Source organism: Labeo rohita, chromosome 6, assembly GCF_022985175.1.
Source record: "Labeo rohita strain BAU-BD-2019 chromosome 6, IGBB_LRoh.1.0, whole genome shotgun sequence".
Lineage (NCBI taxonomy): Eukaryota > Metazoa > Chordata > Actinopteri > Cypriniformes > Cyprinidae > Labeo > Labeo rohita.
Genome location: NC_066874.1, coordinates 416,221 through 443,934, shown reverse-complemented (window position 1 = coordinate 443,934; position 27,714 = coordinate 416,221). Strand labels below are relative to the sequence as shown.

Genomic DNA, 27,714 nt, shown 5'->3' with positions numbered 1-27,714 from the left:
ATTGTAGTGTTCTGGAACAGTGTTAAATATAACTTAACCACTGATTTCTAGTTGTGTACTTATTTGGAAGGCCAAACAAAGTAGTTCCACTTTCGCAACGAAACTCACAGCGTCTACACGACACGCAACAACTACTACTATAGCGAGAATAAAAGTTACGCATTCGTTGTTTGTGTATACATTTTGGAGGTATTATGCAGATCTTCCCACACTGTGACGTAGATTTGTGGGGGCGTGTTTGAATGAGCCATTTTAGGAAGGCGTGGTTGAGTCTTAACTTTTATTAAAAAAAAATCCCTACAGATCTTATATATCTATGAACAGCTTGTAACATTGAAACCATATCATATGACCTCTTTAAATGACAGGATCATTTTTGGGTTTAATTATTTCCTTAATAATTAAACCCATTGCGGCAGTCATGGCCTAATGGTTAGAGAGTCGGGCACCAGCAGGAATTGACTGAACCATGAACCATGACTGAAGTGTCCTTGAGCAAGGCACTGAACCCCCAATTGCTCCCCGGGCACTGGAGCAATGGCTGCCCACTGCTCCGGGTGTGTGTTCACAGTGTGTGTGCGCGTGCGTGTTCACTTCTCACAGTTGTGTGTGTGCACTCATGATGGGTTAAATGCAAAGGACCAATTTTGAGTACAATATGTCATCACTTTCTTTCTTTTCTTTCTTTTCTTTTCATTCTTTCTCTTTCTTAAATCTGTCTGTCCTTGCCCATTGAGTAACCAGTATTCTGTCTCACTCTAGATCAGATGGGCAGCAGTTGATCACCGTAAGGCTCAATCTCTCTTACACTGATGGAGGTACATCGACGACTTCCACCTCCCGCCACAGCAGAAGCTCCAGTGTGGACTAATGCATCCTCCTCCACTCCTAACCAAACTTTTTCTCCTCCGTTTCTTTTTCCGACTGAGAACTGGACCGACGGCCGGGCTCTGGATTACGCTCCAGGAGTCGCCGGGATCCTCATCCCTCTCATCTACATCACCGTGTGCGTCGTGGGCCTGATCGGAAACACTCTCGTCATCCACATTGTGCTGCGATATTCCCAAACAGAATCGGTGACCAATATCTACATCCTGAATCTGGCCATCGCCGACGAACTCTTCATGCTGGGTCTGCCGTTCCTTGCCGTACAGAACGGCCTGCTCTCCTGGCCCTTCGGATCCCTGATGTGTCGCCTGGTCATGACCGTAGACGCCATTAACCAGTTCACCAGCATCTTCTGCCTGACGGTGATGAGCATCGACCGCTATCTGGCCGTGGTGCATCCGCTGCGGTCCTCTAGGTGGCGCCAGCCGCGCGTGGCCAAAACAGTGAACGCCACCGTATGGGGCGTTTCTTTTGTAGTGGTCCTACCGGTGGTGGTGTTCGCTGACGTTTTGCAGGACGACGGGAACTGCAGCATCGTGTGGCCGGAGCCAGCGGAGGTTTGGAAAGCGGCGTTCATCATCTATACGGCGACCGTCGGGTTCTTCGGCCCTCTGATGGTCATCTGTCTCTGCTACCTGCTGATCGTGGTGAAGGTGCGCAGCTCCGGACGAAGAGTCCGCGCCACGTCGATTCGCCGCCGGAAGTCCGAACGCAAGATCACGCGCATGGTGGTGATCGTCGTGGCGGTGTTCGTCTTCTGCTGGCTGCCGTTCTACGTGTTAAACATTGTGAATCTGCTGGTCCTTCTGCCAGGAGAGTTCAGAGGGCTGTATTACTTCGTTGTGGTTCTTTCGTACGCCAACAGTTGTGCAAATCCCATTCTGTATGGATTTCTCTCAGATAACTTCAAAAGAGGTTTCCGGAAAGCCTTGTGCAGATCCTCCAGGCGTGTGGAAAACCAGGAACAGCAGCAGGGAACGGGAATGGTTGCGTTACCGCTAGAGGAGATTCGAAGAGAACTGGATCCAAAGGAGCATCTGAAGGTGACCGAAGTAGAAGAACACAACGCAGAAATAGAGATGACGAAACTCCGGAACGGATGTCACGAGGACGCCACCGCTGGAGGAACGGACGGGCGATGCGAGCACTCCATCAGCCCGACCTCTGACCCCGCAGCTGTCCGTAATGGAGCGCGGCGGACGCACAAACACCTGCCGGACAACGGTGACGACAAACGCTCCGTTCTGGAGATCAGCTGTTTGTAATGAGTAATGTGAATGTTCATTTATGACTATTAAATGCAGATGATTTGGCAACACGGTCCATTCAACACCGCCAACTGTGACCAATCAGCTCGGAAAAAAAACACAACCTTTGCTCCTATTCTTTATTTCGATGTCCGTCTGTGATGTCACTGACTGTGTGTGCACCAATAATGTGATTTCCAATAATCAGAGTAAGGATTTAATCGAGGTTTACATGACACAAGCAAACCACTTCACTCTCATCTGCATGCACTTCTCATTATTCAGATTATTTGCTAAGAAGTGTGCTTATTTTACTGCCGTTGTTGTTCTCTGTTTTTCACAAGAATCTCTTGAGTCAAGAAGTTCCAGATGCCAAAATCAGACTTAATTGGTTTAACAGTCAAGATGATTGCAGATCATCTAACAATTAACCACCTATTTGTCTGCCACAATTATCTGCTTGGATTTTCTTTGATGGAAGCGCACCACCAACTGGTCTATTAAAAAAAAAAATGATCTAAAACACTAATGGAGAGCATACAGCATGTAAACCAAAGAGAGCAGCTGAATATTGGACCATCTGGTGACTGGTGCAGTTTTGTGTTTTTTTTGTTTTCTTCATATCATTGAACTGCTGAACAGTGCAAATCATAAAGGCCTAAAGCCTAAATGAAACCTACAGTCTCATGGTTTCATTCATACATCCCAGGTTATAAAAATGTACTATATGTATTAAAAATATACCATATTATTTGCACACCCCAATATGTGTTAAGATGAGGTAATGTTTCATTGCAATATTGTCTCATTATGACGCATTATAAGGGTGCATGTACTGAAAACGCAGGTGTTCGCTAACCAAGAAACTGGAAAACATCAGTATGTTTACATGCACTAATTTTCTAAATGGATCCAATCTGATTTCAGATTCTGAAAGCTCTGTTAAGATTATCCCTAAATGTTGCAATTTGATTTATATATGTGTTTACATGTGCATTAAATGCATTCTGAACAAAACTTAAAGGAGAAGTCCACTTCCAGAACAACAATTGACAGATAATGTAGTCACCCCCTTGTCATCCAAGATGTTCATGTCTTTCTTTCTTCAGTTGAGAAGAAATTGTGTTTTTTGAGGAAAACATTTTAGTATTTTTCTCCATATAATGGACTGATATGGTGCCCCGATTATGAACTTCCAAAATGTAGTTTAAATGCGGCTTCAAACAATCACAAATGTGGTTGTAAACGATCCCAGCTTTAATCTCAAACGCTCATCTTATCTCGCTTTCCCTGAACTCTGTGTATTCTGGCTCAAGACAGGGTATTGCCTAATTGTCTTGAGCCAGAATACACAGAGTTCAGGGAGAGCGAGACAAGGTGAGTGTTTGAGAGTTAAAAAAAAAAGTATATAAATGGTATTTCTTTAATGAAAATAACTGATGGTTTCGCTAGATAAGACCCTTCTTCCTCAGCTGGGATCGTTTACAACAGCATTTGTGATCGTTTGAAGCCGCATTTAAACTGCATTTTGGAAGTTCAAAATCGGGGCACCACATCAATCCATTATATGGAGAAAAATGCTGAAATGTTTCCCTCAAAAAAACATTTCTTTACGACTGAAGAAAGACATGAACATCCTGGATGACATCTGTCAACTGTTGTTCTGGAAATGGACTTCTCCTTTAACGCAAGTACAAGTGCATCAGTCGATGCATTTAGAATTGGAGAAATCCACTGCAGTAGAGCTACCTTCAGTATAAAGTTGTTTTTGCATAGATAACATTGTCAAAAAGTAGGCTAAGAGTAGGCTGTTTTTTTAACAAATATTTAGTAACAATTCAGTCTCCTCCACTGACTAGTTCTTAAGATGTTTGACGTAAAACATGTTTGTAAAATGTGAAATGTGTGAAATCATGCATCATTGTGCACTGCCCAAGAAACAAAAAATAGTTTTTCAACGTTTACATGCTTCATTTTTGTTCCTGTTTTTCCTGGGATTGTTTCCCAGCTCAGCCGAATCATATGAGGTGTTTAATGTGTTTCATTCCAATTGAGCTGTGAGTCTGATTATAAACGGATTATTGGGGTGCATGTAAATCTAGCTAGTGAATCCGTTTGTCAAGTTTCCTGATGATCAGGATTAAGATTCTTTTAACAGATCAACATATTTCTCTGCTCTTTAGCTGAAGGGCAGAAACTGCAGCCAGTGTGTGTGTTTGTGTTTGTGCATGTAAGTGTATGCGAGTGTGTGTGCGTTTGTTCACTGACATTTGAGGGCTCAAAGGGAACCCAGCGCTGCTCTTCTCCTCACACAGATGCGCTAGATGAGAAACGAAGATGCATCTTACATGAAAAGCTATTGTTGATCATTAGTGGACTGTGATTGGTCACTGGTGTCATCCTGTGCTCTATTATCTCTGTATAATGACTCTAGACGTAATTGACAGTCAGATGGTTTCCACCATCACTCCGCTCATTTCACGTCTCTCGTATCGCCACATTCTGCTTGCAGAATAAAACCAGCTACACTCACAATAAATAATTCATCTCTTTTTATTAATTTGAAAAGTAGCTGTGTATCAGGGTTTAATCTGTGGTAAGGCTCGACTCTCTTTCCTAACGTCACTGCTGTGTTATTTTTAGTGAGGTGAACAAAGGACTTACTTTGACTCAAACACACCCACACTGTGTGATCTCCACGAGCAATACTCATGTAATAGAGACACAATCAAATGCATTTTGTGGTTTATAACCTTTTAATACAGATCAAACTGTGCAAAGCCAGCCCTGTTACATCAAATGAAACAAACTGGTTTGAGTCTTTGATGTTCACTTCCTGCTGTTACAAAGTACATTTTTTTGGTTTGAAAAAAAAAAAGAAATCAAATGATGAAAACAAGTTCTGCACAATCACGTCGCTTCACTCGGGCACGATGTCTCCGATCCACTTGAGATACGGCGGGTTTCCCTGATCGATGGGTAAACTGATGACCTCGGCCACTTCGTACGGATGATTTGACCTGCAGAACAAACGACGCGCTCATCTTTACTTATTCAACACTCTGCTGTATTTTTAGATGAAAGCTGAAGCATGTCATTTCTGTCACTAGCGCAACCAAACACAACTGCTGAAATGATGACGATGAGTTTCATTAAGGCGGATGAACAGATTGTCTCATTGGTTTGTCTGGACAAACAGACTGATTATTATTTTGGTTCTGCATGTAGCAGAGAAATGCTTCAAATAAAACCAGAGTGTTTTTGTAGCTGATACCGGACATATTCAGCCAGAGCAGGAATCTTTGAACTTCTTGTCTTAATCATCTAAAACAAAAAACATGTAAAAACACTTGTTTAGTCATTAAATCTATATTTGTCACATGATGATACAATCTCTGAAAATGCATATTAATGTACATGAATTCATGTAAATGAATACAATTTTTCACAATTGCTGTGTTATCATATATTTAACATGTGTCAATGAACAGAAGAGTTGAAACTGACCAGCAGAACTTCACTGTCCTCCTCAATCTTCCCCTGCCACTCGTACCTGCAGCACAAACACAAAAACACACCTCAGAACCAGCACATCTTACACACACACACACACACACGCGTTTGTTTTTGTGAATTGTGGGGACTTTCCATAGACTTCTATAGATTTTATACTGACCAAACGATATTGTCTATCCCCTAACCCAACCCTAACCCTAAACCTAGCCCTAGCACAGAAAACATGTTTGCATCGTTACACTTTCAGATAAACACCATTTACTATTTTTAATCATTTTTTAACATTGTGGGGACCGCAGGCCGGAAAATTTCAGGTTTTACTATCCTTGTGGGGACATTTGGTCCCCACAATGTAGCAAAAACAAGTACACACTAGGGCTGAACGCTATATCGTTATCATATCTATATCTAGATATGAACTTTCAAGATATTACTATCGAAAAAAGCAACGATATAGACGATATAGATTTCCCCTCTCCGCGCTCGCCCCGCCCTGCATACAACTCTGGCAGTCACACAACGAACATCAGTTTTACGAATGCCCTTGAATGCACCGCTAAAGACAGCGCGCGCACACTACAGAGACAGCGGAGAAATTAAAAAGAAAGAAAATGAGTGCGGGAGATAATGCGGCCGGTGGTAGTGCAGAATCTGACTTGGTGCCAAAACATAAATCATCTTCCATTATTTGGAGGTATTTTGGATTCAGAAAAGACGATGTAAACCAAAAATTGCGACTAAGCAAGGTAGCACAACAAACATGTTTCACCACCTGAAACAACACCATCGCGTGCTGCATGAAGAGTGCATGACAATGAGAGAAACACCGGGGACTTCTCAGGCATCCCAAAATAAGCCAAAGCAAAGTTTGATTGCTGACGCGTTCAGTAGCGTTACGCCGTACGAGTCGACGTCCACCAGACACAAAGAAATTACAGACGCTATAACATACCACATTGCAAAAGACATGGTACCTGTGTACACAGTCTCAAAAAAAGGCTTTGTTTTTATTTTTCTGAGAAATGCTTGGTTTTCACCGAACCCGTAGTCATATCGTATCGTATCGATATAGAGATATCTGGCATGAAAATCGAGATATGAAATTTTGTCCATATCGTTCAGCCCTAGTACACACACACACACACACACACACACACACATGATTCAAACACTCACACAGATGTGATCTGCGGGACGATGTTCACACACGCCGCCAGCTTCTTCTCCACGATTCCTCTGAGGACAAAAACACAAAATACACTCTTTTCACTGGGCATGTATTCTTTTCAGATACATTTTAGTGGTTGAATATTGTTGTCATTATTTGTTTTTAAATATGCCAATATAGTTTTTAATTTTCATTTCAGTCTTTTAGTGCATCCAGTTAAACTAAATCAAAATGAGAAATGCTGCTTTGGCTGTAAGGTTTATTTTATTTGTGTGAGTGTTGATTTGAGGTCATGAGGTCAGGTGTGTTTACCTGGCCAGCTCTTTGGCCACCGTGTCATTGGGGCAGGTGACGAAGGCCGCGGAGTGTGTGCCGGATGAGTATGAGTCTGATGCCATGGAGAAAGCTCTCAATCCCAGCCGCCGCAGCACCGGCAGCATCAACACAGCCAGCAGAACCGTCTGACGACACACACACACACATTAACAGGGTTATTCGGGGAACTCAACACATCATCGGAACAGTCAATCATCTCACACACATGATCACAACAGTCAATGTTGGGGAAAGTTACTTTTAAAAGTAATGCACTGCAATATTGTATCATTCCACAAAAAAGAAACTAATTTTGTTACTTAGTTTCTTCTTATGAGAAGTTATGCAAAGGATGTTACTTTTTCTCATCTGGGTTGAATTTGCTTATTAAATAAAAAAGTTATATTTTATTGTGAAAACCCTTCACTCCAAAAGCGAAATGAATGAGCCTCAGGCTGAAGCAAACGTAAAGTCACATTTTTACTGTAGAGGGCGCCGCTCAAACAAACCTTTCAGCTGTGCTGCCAGTCAGGGGTGTGTTATGGTAGTGCCATAGTTACCAATAGAGTTAAATGGAACTTCTGACCATAGCTAGCTAACAATGATTTCGGGAAATGCGCCCCCGATTTGCATGTAGAATAGGATGTAGGGGAAGGAGTTTCTACACTTTTTAGCAATAAAAAACAGTTTTGCTCATTAGTATGGCTGAATTGGATCATCGGAGGTCAGCTGATTACTAAAATGAAAAATACATACACGAAGGACACGTCTGTTATCTAACCTGTTTAATTATTGCATGTTTGCATCACATTCTGAGTTTGCATTTCAAAGTTTTTATCTCTTTTGAGGAATCCTGAATCTGTTTTCGTGCAGGTGAGATGAGATGAGCATGTTGACATTAAGTCTTAAACTACAGTGACATCATGTTCACACAGCGCACACAACGACTCTGCACTTACGCCTGATTTCTCTCAACATGGCAACACAAGGCAGTCAATACATGGGAAAACAAAGTAACTAGCGCTACTTATTTGAAAAAGCAGATATTTTCTTGTAAATTAACACGTAATGTACTGCTTTACTGTTACTTGAAAAAGTAATCTGATTACGTAACGTGCGTCACCCCCAACACTGAAAACAGTCCAACATCACAAACACTCACCAGACAGCAAAGCTTCAGCGCTCCGACAGCAGCCAGATCAAATCTCATCACCTGTGCAGGTAAAACACAAGAGTCTGATGATTAAAGTCACTAGTCTGTTATCATTTCCTTGATTGCATTGTTCTAAAACATGTTTTACTTTATGAATCTTCATTCAGCTCGTTTCCATACATTTCATAGTCAGAAAAAGCAGCATAAAATGCATGAGTGATATTAACTGCTGTTATGATGTTTTCATTGAGTTTTTGATCATGTTGTTTGGAAAAACAGCTGCAGAAAAACACTGACAGCGTTCGGGACTGCGAGGACACACTGACACATGCTCTTCGTGTCAGTCTGATCATTAAACGTGTGTGCAGTGAAACTCTGAGCTCGAGCTGAACCGTTTTGCGTTTAAACGCTGTGTATCTGTCATTAAATCCGCATCTCTGCTGCTTTATGAAGAAAACAAGCATGTCGCTCTCACCTCGCAGCCATTGGCTCTGCCGTAAAGCGCCCGCGACTGTCGTGTGACAGCAACACTGCCAGAGCCGCTTTAAGGAGAGACTGTAATGTAAACTGGCTCAAAGATGCAACTATTTCATTTTCGATTGAACTAATTCATTATAATGAGACAAGATGAAACAAAGATACCAAGAATATATATATATATAAAACACTTTTTTATAACCATTTGCTTTTGTTAATTTATATTCCCTATTTTGACTTTTTTCTATTTCCTTTTATGCTTCTATGATTGTAACACTGAGTACATTGTGTAATTCCCATCTTAATTCTCTACATTTAAGGGGAGACACTGCAGGCAAAAACACTGCTTTTTATAGCACATTATCTGTTTGTGTCAATAGATTTCAATTACAGCACCTATTTTTAAAGGCCGTTTTCTCAAAAATTATTTTTTTCTCCTACACTGAGCCATGAATCTCCACTTCAGCGGCACTTACACACACCACACCAAACATTTTTATTCCTGTCTATATCTGGGGATTTGTTCGTATATAATTTGCTTGATTATTTAAACAAAAAAAAAAAAAAAGTGAAAATATATTGTTTTCTGTCTGTTCTAAGTATTTTCTGAGTTATGGACTGACAAAAATGAGAAAAATGTAAAAACCTTTAACTCTAATATGTCAAAAAAAGAAAGAAAAAAACGACTTTAGTGCATATTTCATTAAATAATGACTCATTTGCATATTTAAACCTAACATCATAGAAGACCTGTAATACAAAAATGTTAGCAATTATCAATGTAATCAATCAACTGGGTAAGTAAGGCGATAAATATTAGGGTTTTTTTATTCACCTGCAGTGCGTCGCCTTAAATTAAGCTGTCCGCTGCACTTCCGTTAATGGCCGAGCACCGGATGTTGGTCTCTCCTCATAACAGAAACATCTCTGGCAGCGGAATTCAAGACTGACGCAAGTTCTTATTTGTCTACCTTTTATTTTCAAGATTCAGCAGAAGAAAATAAAAACAGAAATTTGAATATAAACATAATGGAAGAGTGTTATATTAAAGAAGTAGCGCTTAACCATCAAAAGCACTGTAAATAATAAAGGAAGCACATGTCGCAAACGGTGTTGTTAACGGAAGTTGCGTAAGGTGTCTTCCGGCGGAGAGGAGCCGCGTGTGAGAAAGCCGAGTTCGCGCCGAAAGGTAAAGAAATATCACTTTTTACAAATTCAGCGTTTGATTTTGCCTGGTTTAACAACCGCACAAAACTCCAGAGAATATTTGACTCCTCTCAAACCAACCCGAGACACACATGCAGCACATCGGTGTGAAATATTAACTTATTTCAGCCATTAACTTCATTGAATCTGTTTGACTCACTGCTGCTATTGAGCAGATAGTTCATTCATGATAATCATCTGATCTCATGGGAATAGTTAAATGTATCATTGGTAGTTAGCATTACTAGTCTTAAACGCAAGTTTATTAGTAGTTTAATACGGTAATTTTTTTATACAAACATCCACTTGTCAGTAATTTAGTTACATGATGCATGACGTCAGAATAATATGGTTGGCAGTTTAAAAAGGACACTTTTTTGTTTTAAAATGTGCAGTTTGTATTCTGGATAAGGGAAATTCCATGCAAATGTCAACCTTACCATGAAAAACAAAGTTTTTACTAAAGGTTTTTACTATACTGATATCGCAGATGTCAACATTTGGTGGTTTAAACACCCATTGAGGTCTCTCTTAAAGTTTTTAAAGCTTTTTTTTTTTTTATAGTGCATGATTTTCCATAGTCTGGTTAGTGCTATTTTTAGGCTTGTCACATCCATAAATGGACACATCAAAATTAAAATAAAGTAACAGTTATATGTTCTGTGAAGAGCCGTCGCTTCTCTATTTGTTGGGTATTATTGCGTCTGGTTTGTGCGTTTTAATTCACAGAAATCCTAAAAAGTATGTGGTCTCTTAAAAACTGTGTCTTTATTTGCCACATCCATGACGCATGATTATTTCTTTTTTAACAGAAAACTCATGCATAGACTGATATTTTTCTGATGTTTAGACTCTTATCAACAAGGGTTTATTAAAGTAGAAAAAGATGGCTTGGATTTGCCCATAATGCTGTTTTGACAGAAGTCCAATAGTAGCAGGTTAGTGCTGGTCATGGTGGTGTTTGTGCGGTGGTCGTGTGATCAGCGGTCAGTGATGACTAGTCCACTGCGCAAACTGACGTGCGAAAGAGACGCACCTGAGCGTGAAGAGAGCAGTGCTGATCTCAGTCTGAGCCCGACTGATGATCACGGATCTGAGCTGAGCTGCTGTGATGAGGATCTTCATGAGTTCTGTCCTGTGTTCTCAGATCATGGCGGCGCTGAAGCGTGTGGACGGGTCACGTGTGCCGTGGAGCTGCACTGCTGTAACCTGAACAAATGTGAGATTACAAACATGAGAACATGACAGCCACATGCGTGTGTTAGTGTCTGCATGTCCATGAGGAGAACATCTCAAAGATCTCGTCATCAGACCCGTGATCTGGAGTCTTCGTGTCCAGGTGAGTTCAGATGTAGATCAGGTCATGATCAAATCTCTTCTCCTGTTTTCTGCTCCTATATTTATGTGTTTTTGTAATTTCAGATGAACAGACGGTGAGGAAACATCTCCAGGATCAGCAGCCGCGTGGAGCACGGCGGTTCGAACCGGCGTAAAGTCAATGCATTTCTAATGCATGGTGCTGCTCTTATTGTTGTCCCAACCTGCATATTTTGCCATTTCAAGCACAGTTTCTATTTTATTCTATTTTCTGTTAATAAAGCTTCTGAAGTGATTTAAGGATTCTTGTGTTTTCATTAGCAGCTGAATTCATTTAAAATTTCTTCTTGATTTTAGTTTTTTCACCTATTTTGTTTGTGTTTTTTAAACATCTATTTGTCGTCTATAAAACACTGTATGTGACCCTGGACCACAAAACCAGTCATAAGTGTAAATTTCTTGAAATTGAGATTTATACATCATCTGAAAGCTGAATAAATACGATTTTTATTTATTTATTTTTTTAATCTGGAATCTGAGGATGCAAAAAAATCAAAATACTGAGAAAATCGCTGTTAAAGTTGTCCTTAGCAATGCGTTTTACTAATCAGAAATTAAGTTTTGATGTATTTACAGTAGGACATTTACGAAATATCTTCATGGAACATGATCTTTACTTAATATCTTAATGATTTTTGGCATAAAAGAAAAATCGATAGATTTCACCCATCCAGTGTATTTTTGCTACTGCTACAAATATACCCGTGCAACATAAGACTGGTTTTGTGCTCCAGGGTCACGTATTTAATTGTGCTTTCAAATAGTGTTTTCCCTCCCATTGTTAATCTGATAGAAAGTCTGCAGCTTGATTTAATCGTGATGCAGAATCCTCCATCACCATGTTCGTCTCTGAAGCCTCTGTAGTGATTTTCTCACTAAACGTCATTTCCATGATGAGAATCTACAGCAAAGCATGAGTTTAGAGTCCTGTTTCTGACTGTGTACAGTGTTCAGATCAAACCTGCTCCATCACACGTGTGTTTCTGAAGGTGGATCTCCAGGAACAGGAAACCCTGGTTTAGATGATGGAGGAGGTTCAGTGTGTGTCCAGCAGAGGGCAGCGCTGCTCCTCCATCCTGACTGATGTTCCCACGTGTGTTTCTACTGGTTTGTTCATCATTCAAAGCTTACTGTGCAGTTATTGCTGTGTCTTTTCCACATTCATTCATTTATTAGTGAATTAGGAGTCGTTCTTGATTTGGAAACAGCTGAACTAACGGTCTAAAGATGCATCTAAGATTCAAGGTGATTCTCTTCCAAAACTAATCCTTCTGTCTTCATTTACTTGCTCTCATTTGACTCCAGACGTGTATGACATCTGCAGAATGCAAAAGAATAATATTCATTTATATTCTTCTCAATGCAATGGCAAGAGAACACACAACACAAGGCGTGCAGAGTCAGACAGTGTGTAAGGTGTCTTTAATATTAGATTTAATGTTATAAGGCAGGTTCAGATATTCTGCTTGTTTAGTGTTCTGCAAACTTGATTAAGTCTTGACTGTTGATTCATGAAGGCTGTTTAGTCACGCACACGCATGCAGACGGGTGCAGGAGTGAAGGACACACACATGAACACGCTCTGACACATGAATGAACGAGTGCTGCGCAGATGAAGATGTTCCCATGGAAACTGGACAGTCAGCACATCTGCAGCCTCCTGTCTGCTCCAGTCAAACTCACACACACCTGCGCTCACATGTTCAGCTGACTGCTGTGGAACACGGTGTGCATGTGTGTGTGGAATATCACAGCATCATTTTCATTTGTGCATTTATCAGAATGTTTTATCCACATCTGATCAGTTCATGCATTCTCTGAGAATCAAACCTTGAGTTTAGGGTTGCCAATGTGCTGTTTGAGCTGCAGGAACACCTCAAAATGCTCCATTTACGCTTCAGGTTTGAGCACAGACGCTCTCATACACACACTCACACACTGACCGAAAGACAGACGTGACACTGATGGTGAATTATCAGTGATGCTGAGAGGAAAAAGCAGACAGACACAAACACAGACAGACAGACAGGTGTTTGCTCAGTTGCTGTAATCTGTCTAATGGCTGCTGTGAATTGTGTGTTTGATGACAGAACGAGCAAATAAAGCAGCATGTGAGAGCTGCCAGATACTCTGATTGAGCCACTCAAACACACACACATTTACTAATCTAATTAGTGATTATAAATACAATCTCTAACTCGAACAGAAAACTGACTGCGTATTTGTGTTACATTTAAGTAGCACGGGTATATTTGTAGCAATAGCCAAAACTGTATGGGTCAAAATTATCGATTTTTCTTTTATGTCAAAAATCATTAGGATATTAAGTAAAGATCTTGCTCCATGAAGATATTTCGTAAATTTCCTACCAGAAATATATCAAAACAAAAACTGTTCTTTGATTAGTAATATGCATTGCTAAGAACTTCATTTGGACAATTTTAAAGGTGATTTTCTCAATATTTTGATTCCAGATTTTCAAATAGTTGTATCTTGGCCAAATACGGTCCTCTCCTAACAAACATAAATCAATGGAAAGCTTATTTATTCAGCTTTCAGTTGATTATAAAATGACGTCTGGTTTTGTGATCCAGAGTCACATTTGTATATTATGTTTTCACAAACAAGGACATCATGTCCCCAAAAGAAGATTTTCTGTCTTTTTTCTCTGGTTTATCTCATTTCTGAACAGTAGAGTAAGTAAAGAAACTTTACAAAAGCAAACATTGTGTAATGTTACTGTTATCAGTGTTTTTTAGATCATTGTTTTATAAGTATTGGGTGAAAAACTTTGCTAGTGTCATGAAGAAAGAATTGATTTGAGCCTGTATGAGTGTTTTGCTACTACATTTTAAAAGTGAAATGTGAAATGTGAAAATCATTCTCCATGAAATATTTTTCCTACCATAAATATATCAAAATATTTTTTGCACCCCCAGATTCCAGATTTCTCAGCCAAATATTGTCCTAACAAATACATCAATGGAACGCTTATTTATTCAGCTTTCAGTTGATGTATACATCTGAATTTCGAAAAATTGACACTTACGACTGTTTTTGTGGTCCGCGGTCACATATGTGTTCTCAGAGCATGTGACCATAAATGAAGTGTTGAACTTTTACCTTTTAGTGCATTATTTACTTAAATTGTTTTTCTCTCTCTCTCTCTCTCTTAATGCATTTTATTTAAAAAAAATGTGACAAATTTGATTTCCATATTCTCCTTCATTTTTCTGCTTGTGTAAGTGACGTGAACGTGCCTGTGGTGTTTTGCTTTGCTTGTGTTCAGTCTGATGGTGTGTGTGTGTGTGTGTGTGTGATGTGAGACATGGAGACATGAGGAGCACAGACACATCAACTGCAGCACCATCGGCCAGAGCCGCAGCCAATCGCGAGGCTGCCTTCGCGTGACGTCACCGCATTGTATTCTAAATTCATAAATCTTCTTGATCTCTCGCTCTCTGTGCCGCACTGGCTGCTGCTCCGGCGCGCTCGCCGTCCTGAATGTAAAGTGTGTCCTCTGCTCTGCTCTGGAACAGCGCTGTCTGTTAAAAAAAAAAAAAAAAAAAAAAAAAAAAAAAGAAAGGCTAATCTGCCTGAGTGGCTCCTGCTGTCTCATCCCGACCTCACTGAGACGATCTGAGCAGTAATGCAGTGATTACAGTGCGCGGCTGTCGTGAGCATTATGCGTGAAGGGCTGCGCTGCCGCTGACATGTAAACGAAGGTTAATGGTCGGGTGCTGTAATGCTCAAACATCTCCAATGCTGAATCCATCGCAAGAGGGAGACAGTCGCCTTGGTAACAGCAGAATCCGTCCAGCTTCAGCACCAGCTGCAGAACATCCATCAGTCTAAGGTGAACCGCTCCTCCGGTGCTGCAAAATATCACCGGCCAGAGCTCAGATTTATATAGTTTCAATGAAGTGAAACCGAAAATGTGACCTAACCCCAAATTCTGCTCAGATTTGAGTTTTTAGAGACTGAGATGAGACTCTCCGGGCCTTCAGCTCCAGATGTTGAACATGTTCCTCACGCATCTGGAGGAATAACATCCGCATCGCGCTAGAATTATTCTTCGAGGAATGCTGAAGAAGCGCGAGGTTCCTGACGCCAAATTAAAGCGCGACTGAAGAGTCTCGCAGCAACAAGCGGCACCGCAGACAGACAGACGGACAGACAGACAGGAGGACAGACAGACGAGAACCTCCATCTGCTGGAACCCGACACCGAGCAGAAAGACGGAATGTAATCAGATGTTCGCTTTGCTCCGGCGTCCGTGAGAGGAGCAGCGCTCGTCCGTTCGGTGAGGGGGTTTTGTTCATCCGTCGTGATTCGGTTTTTTTTTTTCACTTGTACGTGTGGTTGATGGCGCGGGTGGGCTGCGGATCGGGCACCGGGTGTGATGTGAGCGCTTCGGCGGACAGGAGAACAGCAGGGCTGCTGTGGAGCGTCGCTTCCTCCGAGCGGATTCCCATCGCGTGATGCTCGCTTGCGCTTTTACGCACGAAGCATTCGACGGAATAAAGGCCACCTATGGAAACTGGAGACCAGAATTTTAGGAAAAAGGCAAGCGAGTGATTTTACGTTTCATTTTTTTTTCTTTATCCGCCCGTTTCTTTGATAGTGGCAAGGATGGATTGATTTCATTGACGCGTCGCAACCCTGAACGCTTTTCACCCCAAACTGTTCTTGATTTCAACGCATCGGTTTTAATCACTCGCCCGAATCCATTGTTGGAATATTAGATTCATGGATGCGACTGCTCGACCGGCAGCGGTTCGGGAACGTGAAGGATTCACATTTTCACCAGGAGCCTTCAGTCTCTCTCTCATGCCATTAGATCGAGAACAGGCCAGATTGAGTGAAGATGAATTTATCTTCTGCCAGCACGTTCCGTTTCCCGTTTAACGTCTGGAGTGTCACTCAAGTCCATCATAATCAGACTAATGAGTTGCATTAGTATGTAGGTGCAGGTAGAAGCGGCCTGCCGTTTGTCTTCCTTCTCGTTCGATTCGCAAACCCTCGAGGGCCCTCGCTCTCTCGGGCCCCGCGTTTCTTTCTTGCTTTGTCCCCTTAAATCTACAAATATTTATTTCCTATACATCAAGAGGAAAGGGGGCTCCCCTTTCGTAGAATGCGGCAACATGGGCGTGTTTGAGCGCGGAGTGCAGATGCTCCTGACCACGGTGGGCGCCTTCGCCGCCTTCAGCCTGATGACCATCGCGGTGGGAACGGACTACTGGCTGTACTCGCGCGGGGTCTGCAAAATAAAGACTAGTAACGAGAACGAGACCAGCAAGAAGAACGAGGAGGTGATGACCCATTCCGGCCTGTGGAGGACCTGCTGCCTGGAAGGTAGGAGCTCCGAGGAGAACGTTCGACGGAGAACTTCTGAAGAACGTTCATGCAACTCTTCGTAGTTCATAGTGACGATCAAAGCATCACATATGACTCGTGCGCTGTGTTCCAAAATCATACAGTGAAGAACGGATCCAAATTTAAGCCATTATTCATTGAAAATATCCAGAAGACTTTATATTTAAAATAAAGGTCCCATGGAAACACTCTAAGAAAATAAATGGCTCACTAAGATTGTGCCCTTTATTTTTAAGAGTGAAGCGCACAAGTCAGATGGACTACATTTGTGATGCTTTTATTGTCTTTCTCCGTCGCCATCACTATGAAGAGCTGCATAAAGATTGTTCAAAACTGTATTTTTGTATTCCATGGAAAAAATGACCATGACGTAGTGTTCACACTCACGTCCAAAAACGCATATGTGAGTGACAGCTGACTGTGACTCTCAGGAGCAGCAGGATGAAGCTGCATGAGTTTATAGTTTAGTTTTGTTCAGGTCAGATTCGGTCTGACCCCGATCGTATCAAATCAGCTTTGTTTCCCCACAGACTGAACTCCTGCAGGATTGTATTAAAGCGATAGTTGACCCAAAAAAAGAAAATGTGCTGTAAATGTGTTCACCCTCAGGCCATCCGAGATTAGGACGAGTTTGTTTCTTCGTCGGATTCGTAGAAATGTGTCATTCCATCAGCGTCTCACCAACGGATCCTCTGCAGTGAATGGGTGCCGTCAGAATGAGAGTCCAAACAGCTGATAAAAACATCACAATAATCCACAGGTAATCCACACCACTCCAGTCCATCAGTTCACATCTTGAGAAGACAAAAGCTGAAACAAATCCATCATTAAGACATGTTTAAATAAAATTCCAAGTCCATAATCCATAATAACGCTTCCTCCGGTGAAAAAGTGGTCTGGTCTGAATCAGGAGAGAAATCTGCACAGATCAAGCACCGTTTACAAGCCAAAACAATCAAAAACAGCTCTAAACAAATATGTGGCTGGATTTTGATGTGAGAGACAACAGGAGATGGACTTTTTCATTATTATGAATTAAAAATGTCTTAATGATGGATTTGTTTCAGCTTTTGTCTTCTCAAGATGTGAACTGATGGACTGGAGTGGTGTGGATTACCTGTGGATTATTGTGATGTTGTTATCAACTCTCATTCTGACGGCACCCATTCACACTGGTGAGACAGTGATGGAATGACTCATTTTCACAAATCTGATGAAGAAACTCATTCTAATCTTGGATGACCTGACAGTGAGCACATTTTCAGCACATTTTCATTTTTGGGTCAAGTTTGTGAACGGACTGTGGCTGAGCCATTACGCAGTTTTTAAGTATTTAAGTAAGATTTTTTGGCAGTAAGAACACAGTATTTGCCTGTTTAACACATTTTGTCATGTTAAAATCCATAAAAACAAAAATCCTGTTCACAGAAAAGCACATGTTACTATATAGTCTTTTTTTGTAGTTTTTACAATAAAGTCTTAATGCTTTGAATTTCCTCACTGAAGTGATCTGGAGACGCATTGAGAACAAAGTGATTTGTGCTCCAGTCAGCAGTTTATATGACTTCAGCTAAACAGCTGTGATATATGATGAATCTGACGCTAACGGCTGATCAATTCATCCAGTGAGGCCTGACTTCAGTGCCTCTCGTTAATTCCTGACTGATATTTAGGTTATGGAGTATCTCCAGAATGGTTAGTCTGAGGGAATGTATTAATGAAGGAGTTCGGTGACTCTCTGTGGCCGTGCATCCTCTGCCTTTATATTTAGTTCTTCAAATACCAATCTAAATAACACTTTATTTAATGTGCGAAACCGATCGAGCAGAAATGATGCAGTGAATAATTCATGGGTTTATTTCCACACTGATGGCTGTAGAGCAGTGATGTTAATAACAGAGTTACGCAGCTGCAGTCGGCATCAGGATTTCCCTTTGTTTTAGTTGTTGCTGTGTGTCTTTAGTGAAGCCCGGCCTAACGTGAACCCTGTGTGATCGCCTCATTCACGTACAGGTGACGATCAGACAAACCGAACTCTAAAATATGATCCAGCGTCCATCTGTAAGTGCACACAAATTCATCAGCTGCTAATTTTCATGTTCTGTCGTGCATGTCACTTCCTGATGACTATTTTTGTGGCACTTGTATGGAGGGAGGATCAATGGTCTGTCCGGAGGGCAGGAGGAACAGGAGACAGCGGCGTTTGATGGCCTGTTATGTCACCGTCCAGACACAGCGGTCACCTGTGACCTCTGTGACCTCTGTGATCTCACTGGACCATCTGACATCCTCTGTAGTCTCGTGTGGACAGGATTTAATCTTTTATATTAGCACAAAGTCTGGTTTAGATTTATGGTTACTCTGTAATGTTTTCTGAATAGATGATACATGGATGAAACTCTGAAGAGCAGTTTCGCACTTGGGGTCAGTAAGATAAAAAGTGACATTTATAATGTTACAGAAGATTCCTATTTCAAAAAAATGCTGTTCATTTGAACGTTCTATTCATGTTTCACGGAGTTCAACAGAAATATTGTGCAGCACAACTGTTTTCAACGTTGATAATAATCAGCACATTAGAATGATTTCTGAAGGATCATGTGACACTGGAGACTGGAGTAATGATGCTGAAAATTCAGCTTTGATCACAGAAATCAATTACATTTTAACAGATATTCACTTAGAAAACAGCTGTTTTAAACTGTAATAATATTACAATCATTGGTAAGCAGAAGAGGCTCCTTTTGAAAACATTAAAGTTTTACATGAGGAATTATATATCCTGGCAGCTGTTGACTCTGTAAATGATGTGTTGTTGCAATAGTGACTGAGTTTGAATCATCTGCATGTAATTCTGCCTGATTGTAAATGAGCGAGAGAACCAGCCAATCAGCTTCTAGGATTCAGGAGCTTTTAAAAGCAGCAGGATCTGGAAACGCTCATGACAAGCAGTGAGTTACAGCAGAAGAATCATTTCATTAGAATGACATCAGATCCATGTGCTGCTCTGCTCTGTGCTCGTCTGTCTGTCAGCAGGTCTGAGATCAGGATGGTTTCATCTCAGCATGGTTTCATTTACAGATAAAGCTTTTAACCTTTGACCCCTCAGGGTCGGCTCTTATTCTGGTTGCTGTAGATACTGTCTGATGGTGTAAAATCAGGTCTTTCAATCAGATCTAGTTCAGCCTAGTTTAACCAGTTGAGCTGTAGAAACTAGCTCTCTTTGGTTTAATTTTAAAAAAGTTAAAAGTTAAAAAAAAGAAAGAAAGAAAGCTACTCTATTGTGTAGGTTATTGCACAATGAAAAAACTCCTGTTATCACCTACTAACATCCAAACAGGTGATTACCGGCATCATCACAGGAGAATCACACTGGTGTGAAAACAATGACATCGTGACAAATGCCTTTGGTTACACATCTGTGATAGTTCAATATAATGAAAATAAATTAAAAGCATCATCATACTTGTTTGAACATCAGATTCAAGATGCAAGCAACCTCGGTTGTATTGAAATGTGCTTTAGAAATAATAAATACAAATACAAGATGAGAATTTATTAAAAATGGAAATACTTCAATCTGTAACATTTACAGACAAGATTAATACCTCAGTTAAACTGTGTGTTTAAAGGAGAAGTCCACTTCCAGAACAACAATGGTTTCGCTAGATAAGACCCTTCTTCCTCGGCTGGGATCGTTTACAACCACATTTGTGATCGTTTGAAGCCGCATTTAAACTGCATTTTGGAAGTTTAAAATTGGGGCACCATATCAGTCCATTATATGGAGAAAAATGCTGAAATGTTTTCCTCTTTACAACTGAAGAAAGAAAGACATGAACATCTTGGATGACAAGGGGGTGAGTACATTATCTGTAAGTTTTTGTTCTGGAAGTTGACTTCTTTTTTAAAGATACAACGTAAGTAGCAGCAGATCTTTTCTGCTGTATTGTGACAAGCATCCGAGCATTGGTTGCTGATTGGCTGTTGAGATGTGGGCGTGGCTCTCAGATAAGTGTGAGCTTGCAGGAGCAGAGTTTAAGAGCATTAAATGATTGGAGAAGTCCTGCATATGTCACTAGAGAGAAGAATGACATTGCATTTTATTACAAAGTATGAGGAAAAAAATGAAACTCATGCATGAATCAATTATTCACAAAAAAAGGTCTGTAACATGCATTTAAAAAATATATAGAGTGAATTTTTTTTAATGTTGACTTCAATATGATGCATTCTCTTTTCCTGCATCAGTTCAGTCAGTGTCCTCTGCTGATTTACTGGTGCCTTTTGTCCACAGAAATGCTTCATTCAGTGCTGTAATATGACATGACTGGTGGTTTTCCTGTCAAATATTTTCATAATTGATTTTATCGATCAGTTGTCACAGTTGTAATATCAGAATGTTGTAAACCGTTAATTCACGTAGCTCAGTCATCAGACAGTCACATATGTGTGTGATGTAGTGCTGCTCTTCATTTGATCTGTTCTGTGTTTCTGGGTCTGTAAGAACTCCTCCTGTTCCTGTGAGAGCAGATTAAAATGAGTCTGACCACATTTATGTCAGAAGAAAAAAAGAGTCTGTGAGCTGAAGATGTTTCACAGTTACAGGATACTAGAGATCAATATGTGTGTGTGTGTGTGTGTGTGTGTGTGTGTTTCCCCTCAGACTCTCATATAATTATTACAGTCAGTTAGACTTTCCATCTGGACAGGTGAGGCTGTGTTTATTAGTGTGAGACAGACAGACAGACAGACGGGTACTGAGACGTTTCCAGCTCCACTGAGAACATTTCACACCCGCTGAAAGGTGATGACAGTCCACAGCGTAGCACACAGGGCCATGGAGTGTGTGTGTGTGTGTGTGTGTGTGTGTGTGTGTGTGTGATTCCTTACAAATGCTGAGAATGTTCACAATGTTTGTGTATCTGATGATGATGATGGCGATGATGTCACAGCACTAAAGCCATGAGGCAAACAGGCTCCTTCATCCTGCAGTCATTAGTGACGTTTGCGTGCATGTGTGTGTGTGTGTGTGTGTGTGTGTGTGTGTGTGAGGGTGAGCCCATCTCAGAGATCAGTGGAATAAGGGTAATCCTGTTAGACACACTCCTAATCACTGACACACACTCACGTGTGGAGAACAGTGAATTATGTAATGCAGTTATGCAACATACATGCGTACAGCAGCAGCAGAGGGAGAGAGAGAGTCTGTACAGAGAAGCACAGTCATCCTACAGGGGAAGAGAGATCATGTGACAGGGGTCAGAGGTCAGGGGTCAGAGGTCAGCTGCAGGTTCAGCGCTCACAATCATCAGAAACAACACTCATTTGCTGTGTCCCAATGTGCTTACATATACTATGCCCTTAAAGCAGAAAAAGTGCACACTTCTGAGTGTGTAGTAGAAGAGAAGGCAAGCTTTGGGACAAACTATCACGTCACACAACTGCGTCTTTACCCTGTCACAGTAAACTGACCTGTCAATCATTTTGTCACAGTTAACATCCTCCACATTTGTGAGCCTGGACCACAAAACCAGTCATAAGGGTCAATTTTTCCAAATTGAGATTTATACATCATCTGAAAGCTGAATAAATAAGCTTTCCATTGATGTATGGTTTGCATAGAACAATATTTGGTCGAGATACAACTATTTGAAAATCTGGAACCTGAGGGTGCAAAACAATTAAAATATTTAGAAAATCACCTTTAAAGTTGTCCAAATAAAGTTCTTAACATTGCATATTACTAATCAAAAATTAAGTTTTGATATATGTAAAGTAGGAATTTTACAAAATATCTTCATGGAACATGATCTTTACTTAATATCCTAATGATTTTTGGCATAAAACAAAAATCAATCATTTTGACCCATACAATGTATTTTTGCCTATTACTACAAATATTCCCCAGCGACTTAAGACTGGTTTTGTGGTCCAGGGTCACATTTAATTTAATTTCTTTCTTTCTACCATATTGGAGAGAAAAGAAGTAGCACGTATTTTCAAGTCTGCTCGTATTTTCTGCGTAATGATGCATTTAAAAGTTAACGACCAAACGGATGTTTCTAAAAGTTCATGTTGCTGTTGCAGATGAAATATTACACAGATAACATTAAATAAATATTTTTTCAGGTTAAATGTTGATTATTGGGTTTAACTTAAAACCTTTTTTCTAAACTTCTCTACCTAACCGCCGGCCGCGCACATCCGCCATGTTTGTAGTTTTTTAATGGGTTTTATTTGGAGTCCTGGACCGAAACCTTTGCCAAAGCGCAATGGACTGTGGGCAATATTAGCCATTGGAGTGTGCACGAATCCACACTTCAAAAATCGACCTGAAGTAGTAGACCATCCGGTGACTTTTGGCATACTCTTTTCAGCATACTATGCTTTGGGACACACTTATTGTAATCTCACATACTATTTAGTAAAGGCTGCATCCTCCGGAGGTCACATTTGCAGGCTGCATACGTCATCAAGCCTGGTTTATTTCAGTTAATTGAACATTACATTCGTGAGTCATAAGCATATCACAACAATTTATGCTTCACTAAGAATAATGGTCAAATTTCTAACTGTTAATATAATTAAATAAGATCTTCTTTATGACGTATGCAGCCTACAAATGCGACCTAGGGAGGATGCAGCTTTCCGTTTGCGAAACGGCCATTGTTTAGGGCTGAAGGGAGAATGATAAAGCTGGCCTGCCCCACCTTTTAGAGAAATAATATTTTATATATTTTTATTTTTTATTTTTGATTTTTTTTTATAAATACTTTTTAAATATGTATATATATATATATATATATATATTATAATATTTTAATATGATATTTTTAGTTTTAAGTGTTTTGCTTGACTGTAATATGAAGTAAGAAACCACATCTGGTTAAGACTTGTAAGACTTTTTAACGTTTTGGTTAAAAATACAGTAAAGTTTTTTAAAAATTAAATAAATAAATAAAATAATAATAATAATAATAAATATAAAAATAAAACAGCTGCTTTCTGTGAATATCTGTTAAAATGTATTTCTGTGACCAAAGTTGAATTTTCAGCATCATTCAGTGTCACATGATCCTTCAGAAATCATTCTAATATGCTGATTTGCTGCTCTTAATTTCTGATTATTATTAATGTTGAAAACAGTTGTGCTGCACAATATTTCTGTGGAATTTTTTGTGATGCATTTTATTTTTCAGGATTCACAGATGAATAGAAAGTTCAAAAGAACAGCATTTATTTAAAACATTATAAATGTCTTTACTGTCACTTCTGATTTTTTAATTTAAAGCCTCTTTGATGAAGGTATCAATTTATTTGATCAAAAGTCTTACTGAAGTAGCTGGAGAGTGCAGAGGGACCGGATGATGTCATTCAGAATATTTCATTAAGGTCATTATTGAGCTCTTTTGCCATAATTTATGTTTCCATGGTAACTGCATCTTCTCTGATTGGTGGATGTGAGTATTATGGGTAGTTTAGTTCTAGACTGAGAATTCAGCTGTTAAACATGATGGTTTTTCTAAGCTCATACATGCAGAAATAGAAATAATTGCTGAACAACTGGTTGCTTCACTAATGTCTCTGTCTCTGTCTGTTTCTCAGGTAATTTTAAAGGCATGTGTAAACACATCGATCACTTTCCTGAAGATGCCGACTATGAAGCCGACGCGTCAGAGTATTTCCTGCGTAAGTCAAACATGTGCATGTGTGTGTGATGATGATGATGGTGAGATGAAGATTGTGTGAGAAAGAGAGAGAGAGAGAGAGCATGATGGTTTGCTGCTCAGAGCTGCTGCTGCTCTTTAAAGTCTTTAATTAGGTCACTTATTTCTATAAATATTTCACTGCAGTTTATATGGGTCAAAACTCTGAAATGCCCTGCGCTCTTCATCCTCTCCTCCTCATCCATGCAGAATGAAAGAGACAGAGATGCTGTAATATTCACACACACACACACACACACACACACGCGCTTGTTCTGTAAAGCACACACTACACTTTGCACTTTGCATGTTTAGAATGAAGAGACTGTGAAGATTGTGATGAGCTCCTGTCAGTCATTCATCACTTCTGTGTTGCTGAACTGACCGATCGATGGGCTCTGAGTGATGTCATGTGACTGACAGGAAGTGGTGACCTCATGCCGTGATGTCATCAGTCAATCAATCATTATGACACACACACACACACAGACACTATACTTCTCTTGATTAGAGGTCAGAGTCACATAATAAGGACACATAATCCGGACAGTCGAGTGTGTGATGATGATGATGATGATGATGAAGGAACTGAGCCGAGAAGAGGCAGATGAACTGAACAGAAGACAAACATTATCATGAATCAGAAAGAGATCGAGTCTGTTTCTGAAGTTTGTTTCTGGAATCAGCAGTTTAACACACAGAAACGCTGAGCAGAGAAACTGGAGAGAGTTTAGAGACGAACGACTTCACACAGGAGAGGAGAGACGAGTATGTGTGTCAGTCAGATGCACCGATGAAGGTCATGTACGAGTGTGTGTGCGTTTATCGTTTCCTCCCACTGAGTGCATCAAAGTGTCTATTATGTTAGTTATTTGTGCTATTTCTATTTTACTGTAGTATTTGTATACATATGAAAAATTTGAATACTTTTAACTCATTTTTTCGGTTTTAGTCATTTTGTTATGTGCTTTTATTTTTTTTTAACATTCAAATATTTAATTGTAGCTTTATTTGAAATAATTTTGTTTTAGTTTGTGGCCAGTGTGTTATTTTACCATTTTTTATATACTGTTATAATTTTTTATCAATTTATTAATTTTATTAACATTTGAATTCACTTTTATTATTATATTTATAATTATCATTTTAATTTCATGTACATTTTAGTCATTTTTATGTGCTTTTGTAATTTGTTGGTTAATTTATTTTATGATTGTTTTTTTTGTTTTTTTGTTTTTTAATTTTTTACTTTATTTCTGTTTTAGTTTTTGTTTGTTTTTATTTTTTTGCTTTGATTTAAACCTGTTTCAGGTAGTTGTCAAGGTCTAATTTTCCTTCAGTTTTTCATCAGATATTTATATTTTATTTTAGTTAAGAAAAATGTTTTAATAGTGTCAATGTTTTAATAAGCCTGTCCTAAAGACTCAACGCCTGATCGCATGAGAAACGCGCCCACGTCAAGCTCTAATCTGATTGGCTGATGGCCTTTGATTGACTGTTAGAGGGCAGATCCTGGTCAGAACACACTTTCTCTCCAGACGTCCGGCGTCTCATAACGTGATGTGTGTGTTTCAGGTGCGGTTCGGGCCTCCAGTATTTTCCCCATCCTCAGTGTCATCCTGCTGTTCATGGGCGGCCTCTGTGTCGCCGCCAGCGAGTTCTACAAGACTCGACACAACATCATCCTCAGCGCAGGAATCTTCTTCGTATCTGCGGGTGAGCGCGCATCACGAGCTTTAAGTATCACAGCCAATTCACTTAATTCCATTTCGCTTCGGTCGCGCAGCTCTCCAGAAATCTAAGAAAGTAATTTGGTCATTTTGAGCTCAATGTGAATGAAATCATTATGTAAACCAGCTCTTTTTTCACATGCTGTACCTAAAGAACCTTAGAGTGGAAAACTTTTGTAGTGATCCAGTGGCGTCTGTTCTGTAAAGGCACAATATGTAATTTTTGTTCAAATGTTCAAAACAAACAATGAAACAAAGGCGTAGTAAGATGAGGCCATGATTGAGTGTGGAATCATCTATTTCTTCAGCTCTGATGTTGAACACACACGCGTGTGACTGATGTTCCGTGTGTGTCGATCCTCAGGTCTGAGTAACATCATCGGGATAATCGTGTACATATCAGCCAACGCGGGCGACCCGTCCAAGAGCGACTCGAAGAAGAACAGCTACTCGTACGGCTGGAGCTTTTATTTCGGCGCGCTGTCCTTCATCATGGCGGAGATGGTGGGCGTTCTGGCCGTTCACATGTTCATCGACCGCCATCGGGAGTTACGCGTGGCTCGGGCGCGGACGGGAGGCGGCGGCGGAGACTATCTGCAGGGATCCGCCATCACCAGAATCCCCAGCTACCGCTACCGTTACCGGCGCCGCTCGCGCTCCTCCAGCCGCTCCACCGACCCGTCGCACTCGCGCGACGCCTCGCCCGTGGGACTGAAGGCGTTCGGAGCGCTGCCGTCCACTGATATCTCCATGTACACCCTCGGCCGCGGCGGCGGGGACACGCTGAAGACTCCGCACGGGACGCCTCCGATGTACAACTCCGAGAGAGAGCCGGACTTCCTACAGGTGCACAACTGCATCCAGAAAGACTCGAAGGACGCCAACCGCCGCACCACGCCTGTATGAGAGACGGCGACCCCTACGGGTGAGGAGGAGCGTCGCTCCACTCGCGGGCGGACTCATTTCTAACACTAATGATGATGATGATGATGACCAGTTTACATGTCGAAGTCCAAAAAAGAAACGTGAAATGCATGATTTTCTTATCTTCCATAAACTAACAAGTTTTCAATCACGTGATGAATCAGAGCTGACGAGAGAGCGAAGGCTCGACGGCGTTTAGACTGAGAGCTCTTGAAATCTCTTTTCTTCATGTTCATTTCATTTTGTTGCACATAAATACTGTGAACCTTCGTGGCCGCTGTGAACCCAGGGAAGAGAAAACGATCCCACAAACCGGCCGCGGTTTATATGTCATTATAAACGTATTAATGATACATGACTATATATATAAATATGAGAAAAGATACATACATGAATATATGAACATCTGTTAATAAACCACACATAGACTTCTTGATTCAAGAAGACAAAAAAAGAATAAAAGAGCAAATCAGAAGTCAATAAAATCATCATGGGTAATAAGAGCTGGATTCATGTCGACTCATTTGCATGTGTTCTCTCAAACAATCTTAAAAAACTCTCAAGTCGCTAGACTAGACCAGATAAGACCAACTAATCCCACTCAAGCATCACAGACTCACATCTGCTT

The 27,714-nt window shown here is 40.5% G+C and overlaps 3 protein-coding genes and 1 long non-coding RNA gene across 4 annotated transcripts; 3 read left to right on the top strand and 1 right to left on the bottom strand.

Annotated features, from left to right (window-relative positions):
- The first annotated feature begins 812 nt into the window (after nt 1-812).
- On the top strand, nt 813-2,153 carry si:zfos-169g10.2 (somatostatin receptor type 5). Its single transcript, XM_051112921.1, has one exon. It carries the CDS (start codon nt 813-815, stop codon nt 2,151-2,153), a length of 1,341 nt encoding a protein of 446 aa, XP_050968878.1.
- A 2,715-nt stretch (nt 2,154-4,868) lies between these two features.
- Nucleotides 4,869-8,808, bottom strand: LOC127166265 (protein CutA homolog). The gene is made up of 7 exons (XM_051111386.1): nt 8,763-8,808; nt 8,297-8,347; nt 7,132-7,280; nt 6,828-6,887; nt 5,643-5,688; nt 5,410-5,459; nt 4,869-5,155 (listed from the first exon to the last, which is right to left on the bottom strand). Exons 2-7 carry the CDS (start codon nt 8,342-8,344, stop codon nt 5,056-5,058), a joined length of 453 nt encoding a protein of 150 aa, XP_050967343.1. The 5' UTR covers nt 8,345-8,347; nt 8,763-8,808; the 3' UTR covers nt 4,869-5,055.
- Nucleotides 8,809-9,665: 857 nt separating this feature from the next.
- On the top strand, nt 9,666-11,576 carry LOC127166266 (uncharacterized). Its single transcript, XR_007827883.1, has 3 exons — nt 9,666-9,953; nt 11,118-11,309; nt 11,393-11,576. It is a non-coding gene; the product is annotated as an uncharacterized LOC127166266 (long non-coding RNA).
- Nucleotides 11,577-14,798: 3,222 nt separating this feature from the next.
- On the top strand, nt 14,799-27,575 carry cacng2b (calcium channel, voltage-dependent, gamma subunit 2b). The gene is made up of 4 exons (XM_051112729.1): nt 14,799-16,702; nt 24,332-24,415; nt 26,008-26,148; nt 26,527-27,575. The coding sequence occupies exons 1-4, from the start codon at nt 16,492-16,494 to the stop codon at nt 27,066-27,068; spliced, it is 978 nt and encodes a 325-aa protein (XP_050968686.1). The 5' UTR covers nt 14,799-16,491; the 3' UTR covers nt 27,069-27,575.
- Nucleotides 27,576-27,714: the final 139 nt, after the last annotated feature.

What these genes read in the sequence shown, in the direction of transcription:
- LOC127166265 (XM_051111386.1), bottom strand. Translation starts at nt 8,344, where the DNA reads ATGAGATTTGATCTGGCTGCTGTCGGAGCGCTGAAGCTTTGCTGTCTG. An exon ending in GTGGCCAAAGAGCTGGCCAG is followed by an intron (nt 6,888 to 7,131) that starts GTAAACACACCT and finishes TTTTGTCCTCAG; the next exon opens with AGGAATCGTGGAGAAGAAGC. An exon ending in GCTCTGGCTGAATATGTCCG is followed by an intron (nt 5,156 to 5,409) that starts GTATCAGCTACA and finishes TTTGTTCTGCAG; the next exon opens with GTCAAATCATCCGTACGAAG.
- cacng2b (XM_051112729.1), top strand. Translation starts at nt 16,492, where the DNA reads ATGGGCGTGTTTGAGCGCGGAGTGCAGATGCTCCTGACCACGGTGGGC. An exon ending in GAGGACCTGCTGCCTGGAAG is followed by an intron (nt 16,703 to 24,331) that starts GTAGGAGCTCCG and finishes TCTGTTTCTCAG; the next exon opens with GTAATTTTAAAGGCATGTGT. An exon ending in AATCTTCTTCGTATCTGCGG is followed by an intron (nt 26,149 to 26,526) that starts GTGAGCGCGCAT and finishes GTCGATCCTCAG; the next exon opens with GTCTGAGTAACATCATCGGG.
- si:zfos-169g10.2 (XM_051112921.1), top strand. Translation starts at nt 813, where the DNA reads ATGGAGGTACATCGACGACTTCCACCTCCCGCCACAGCAGAAGCTCCA.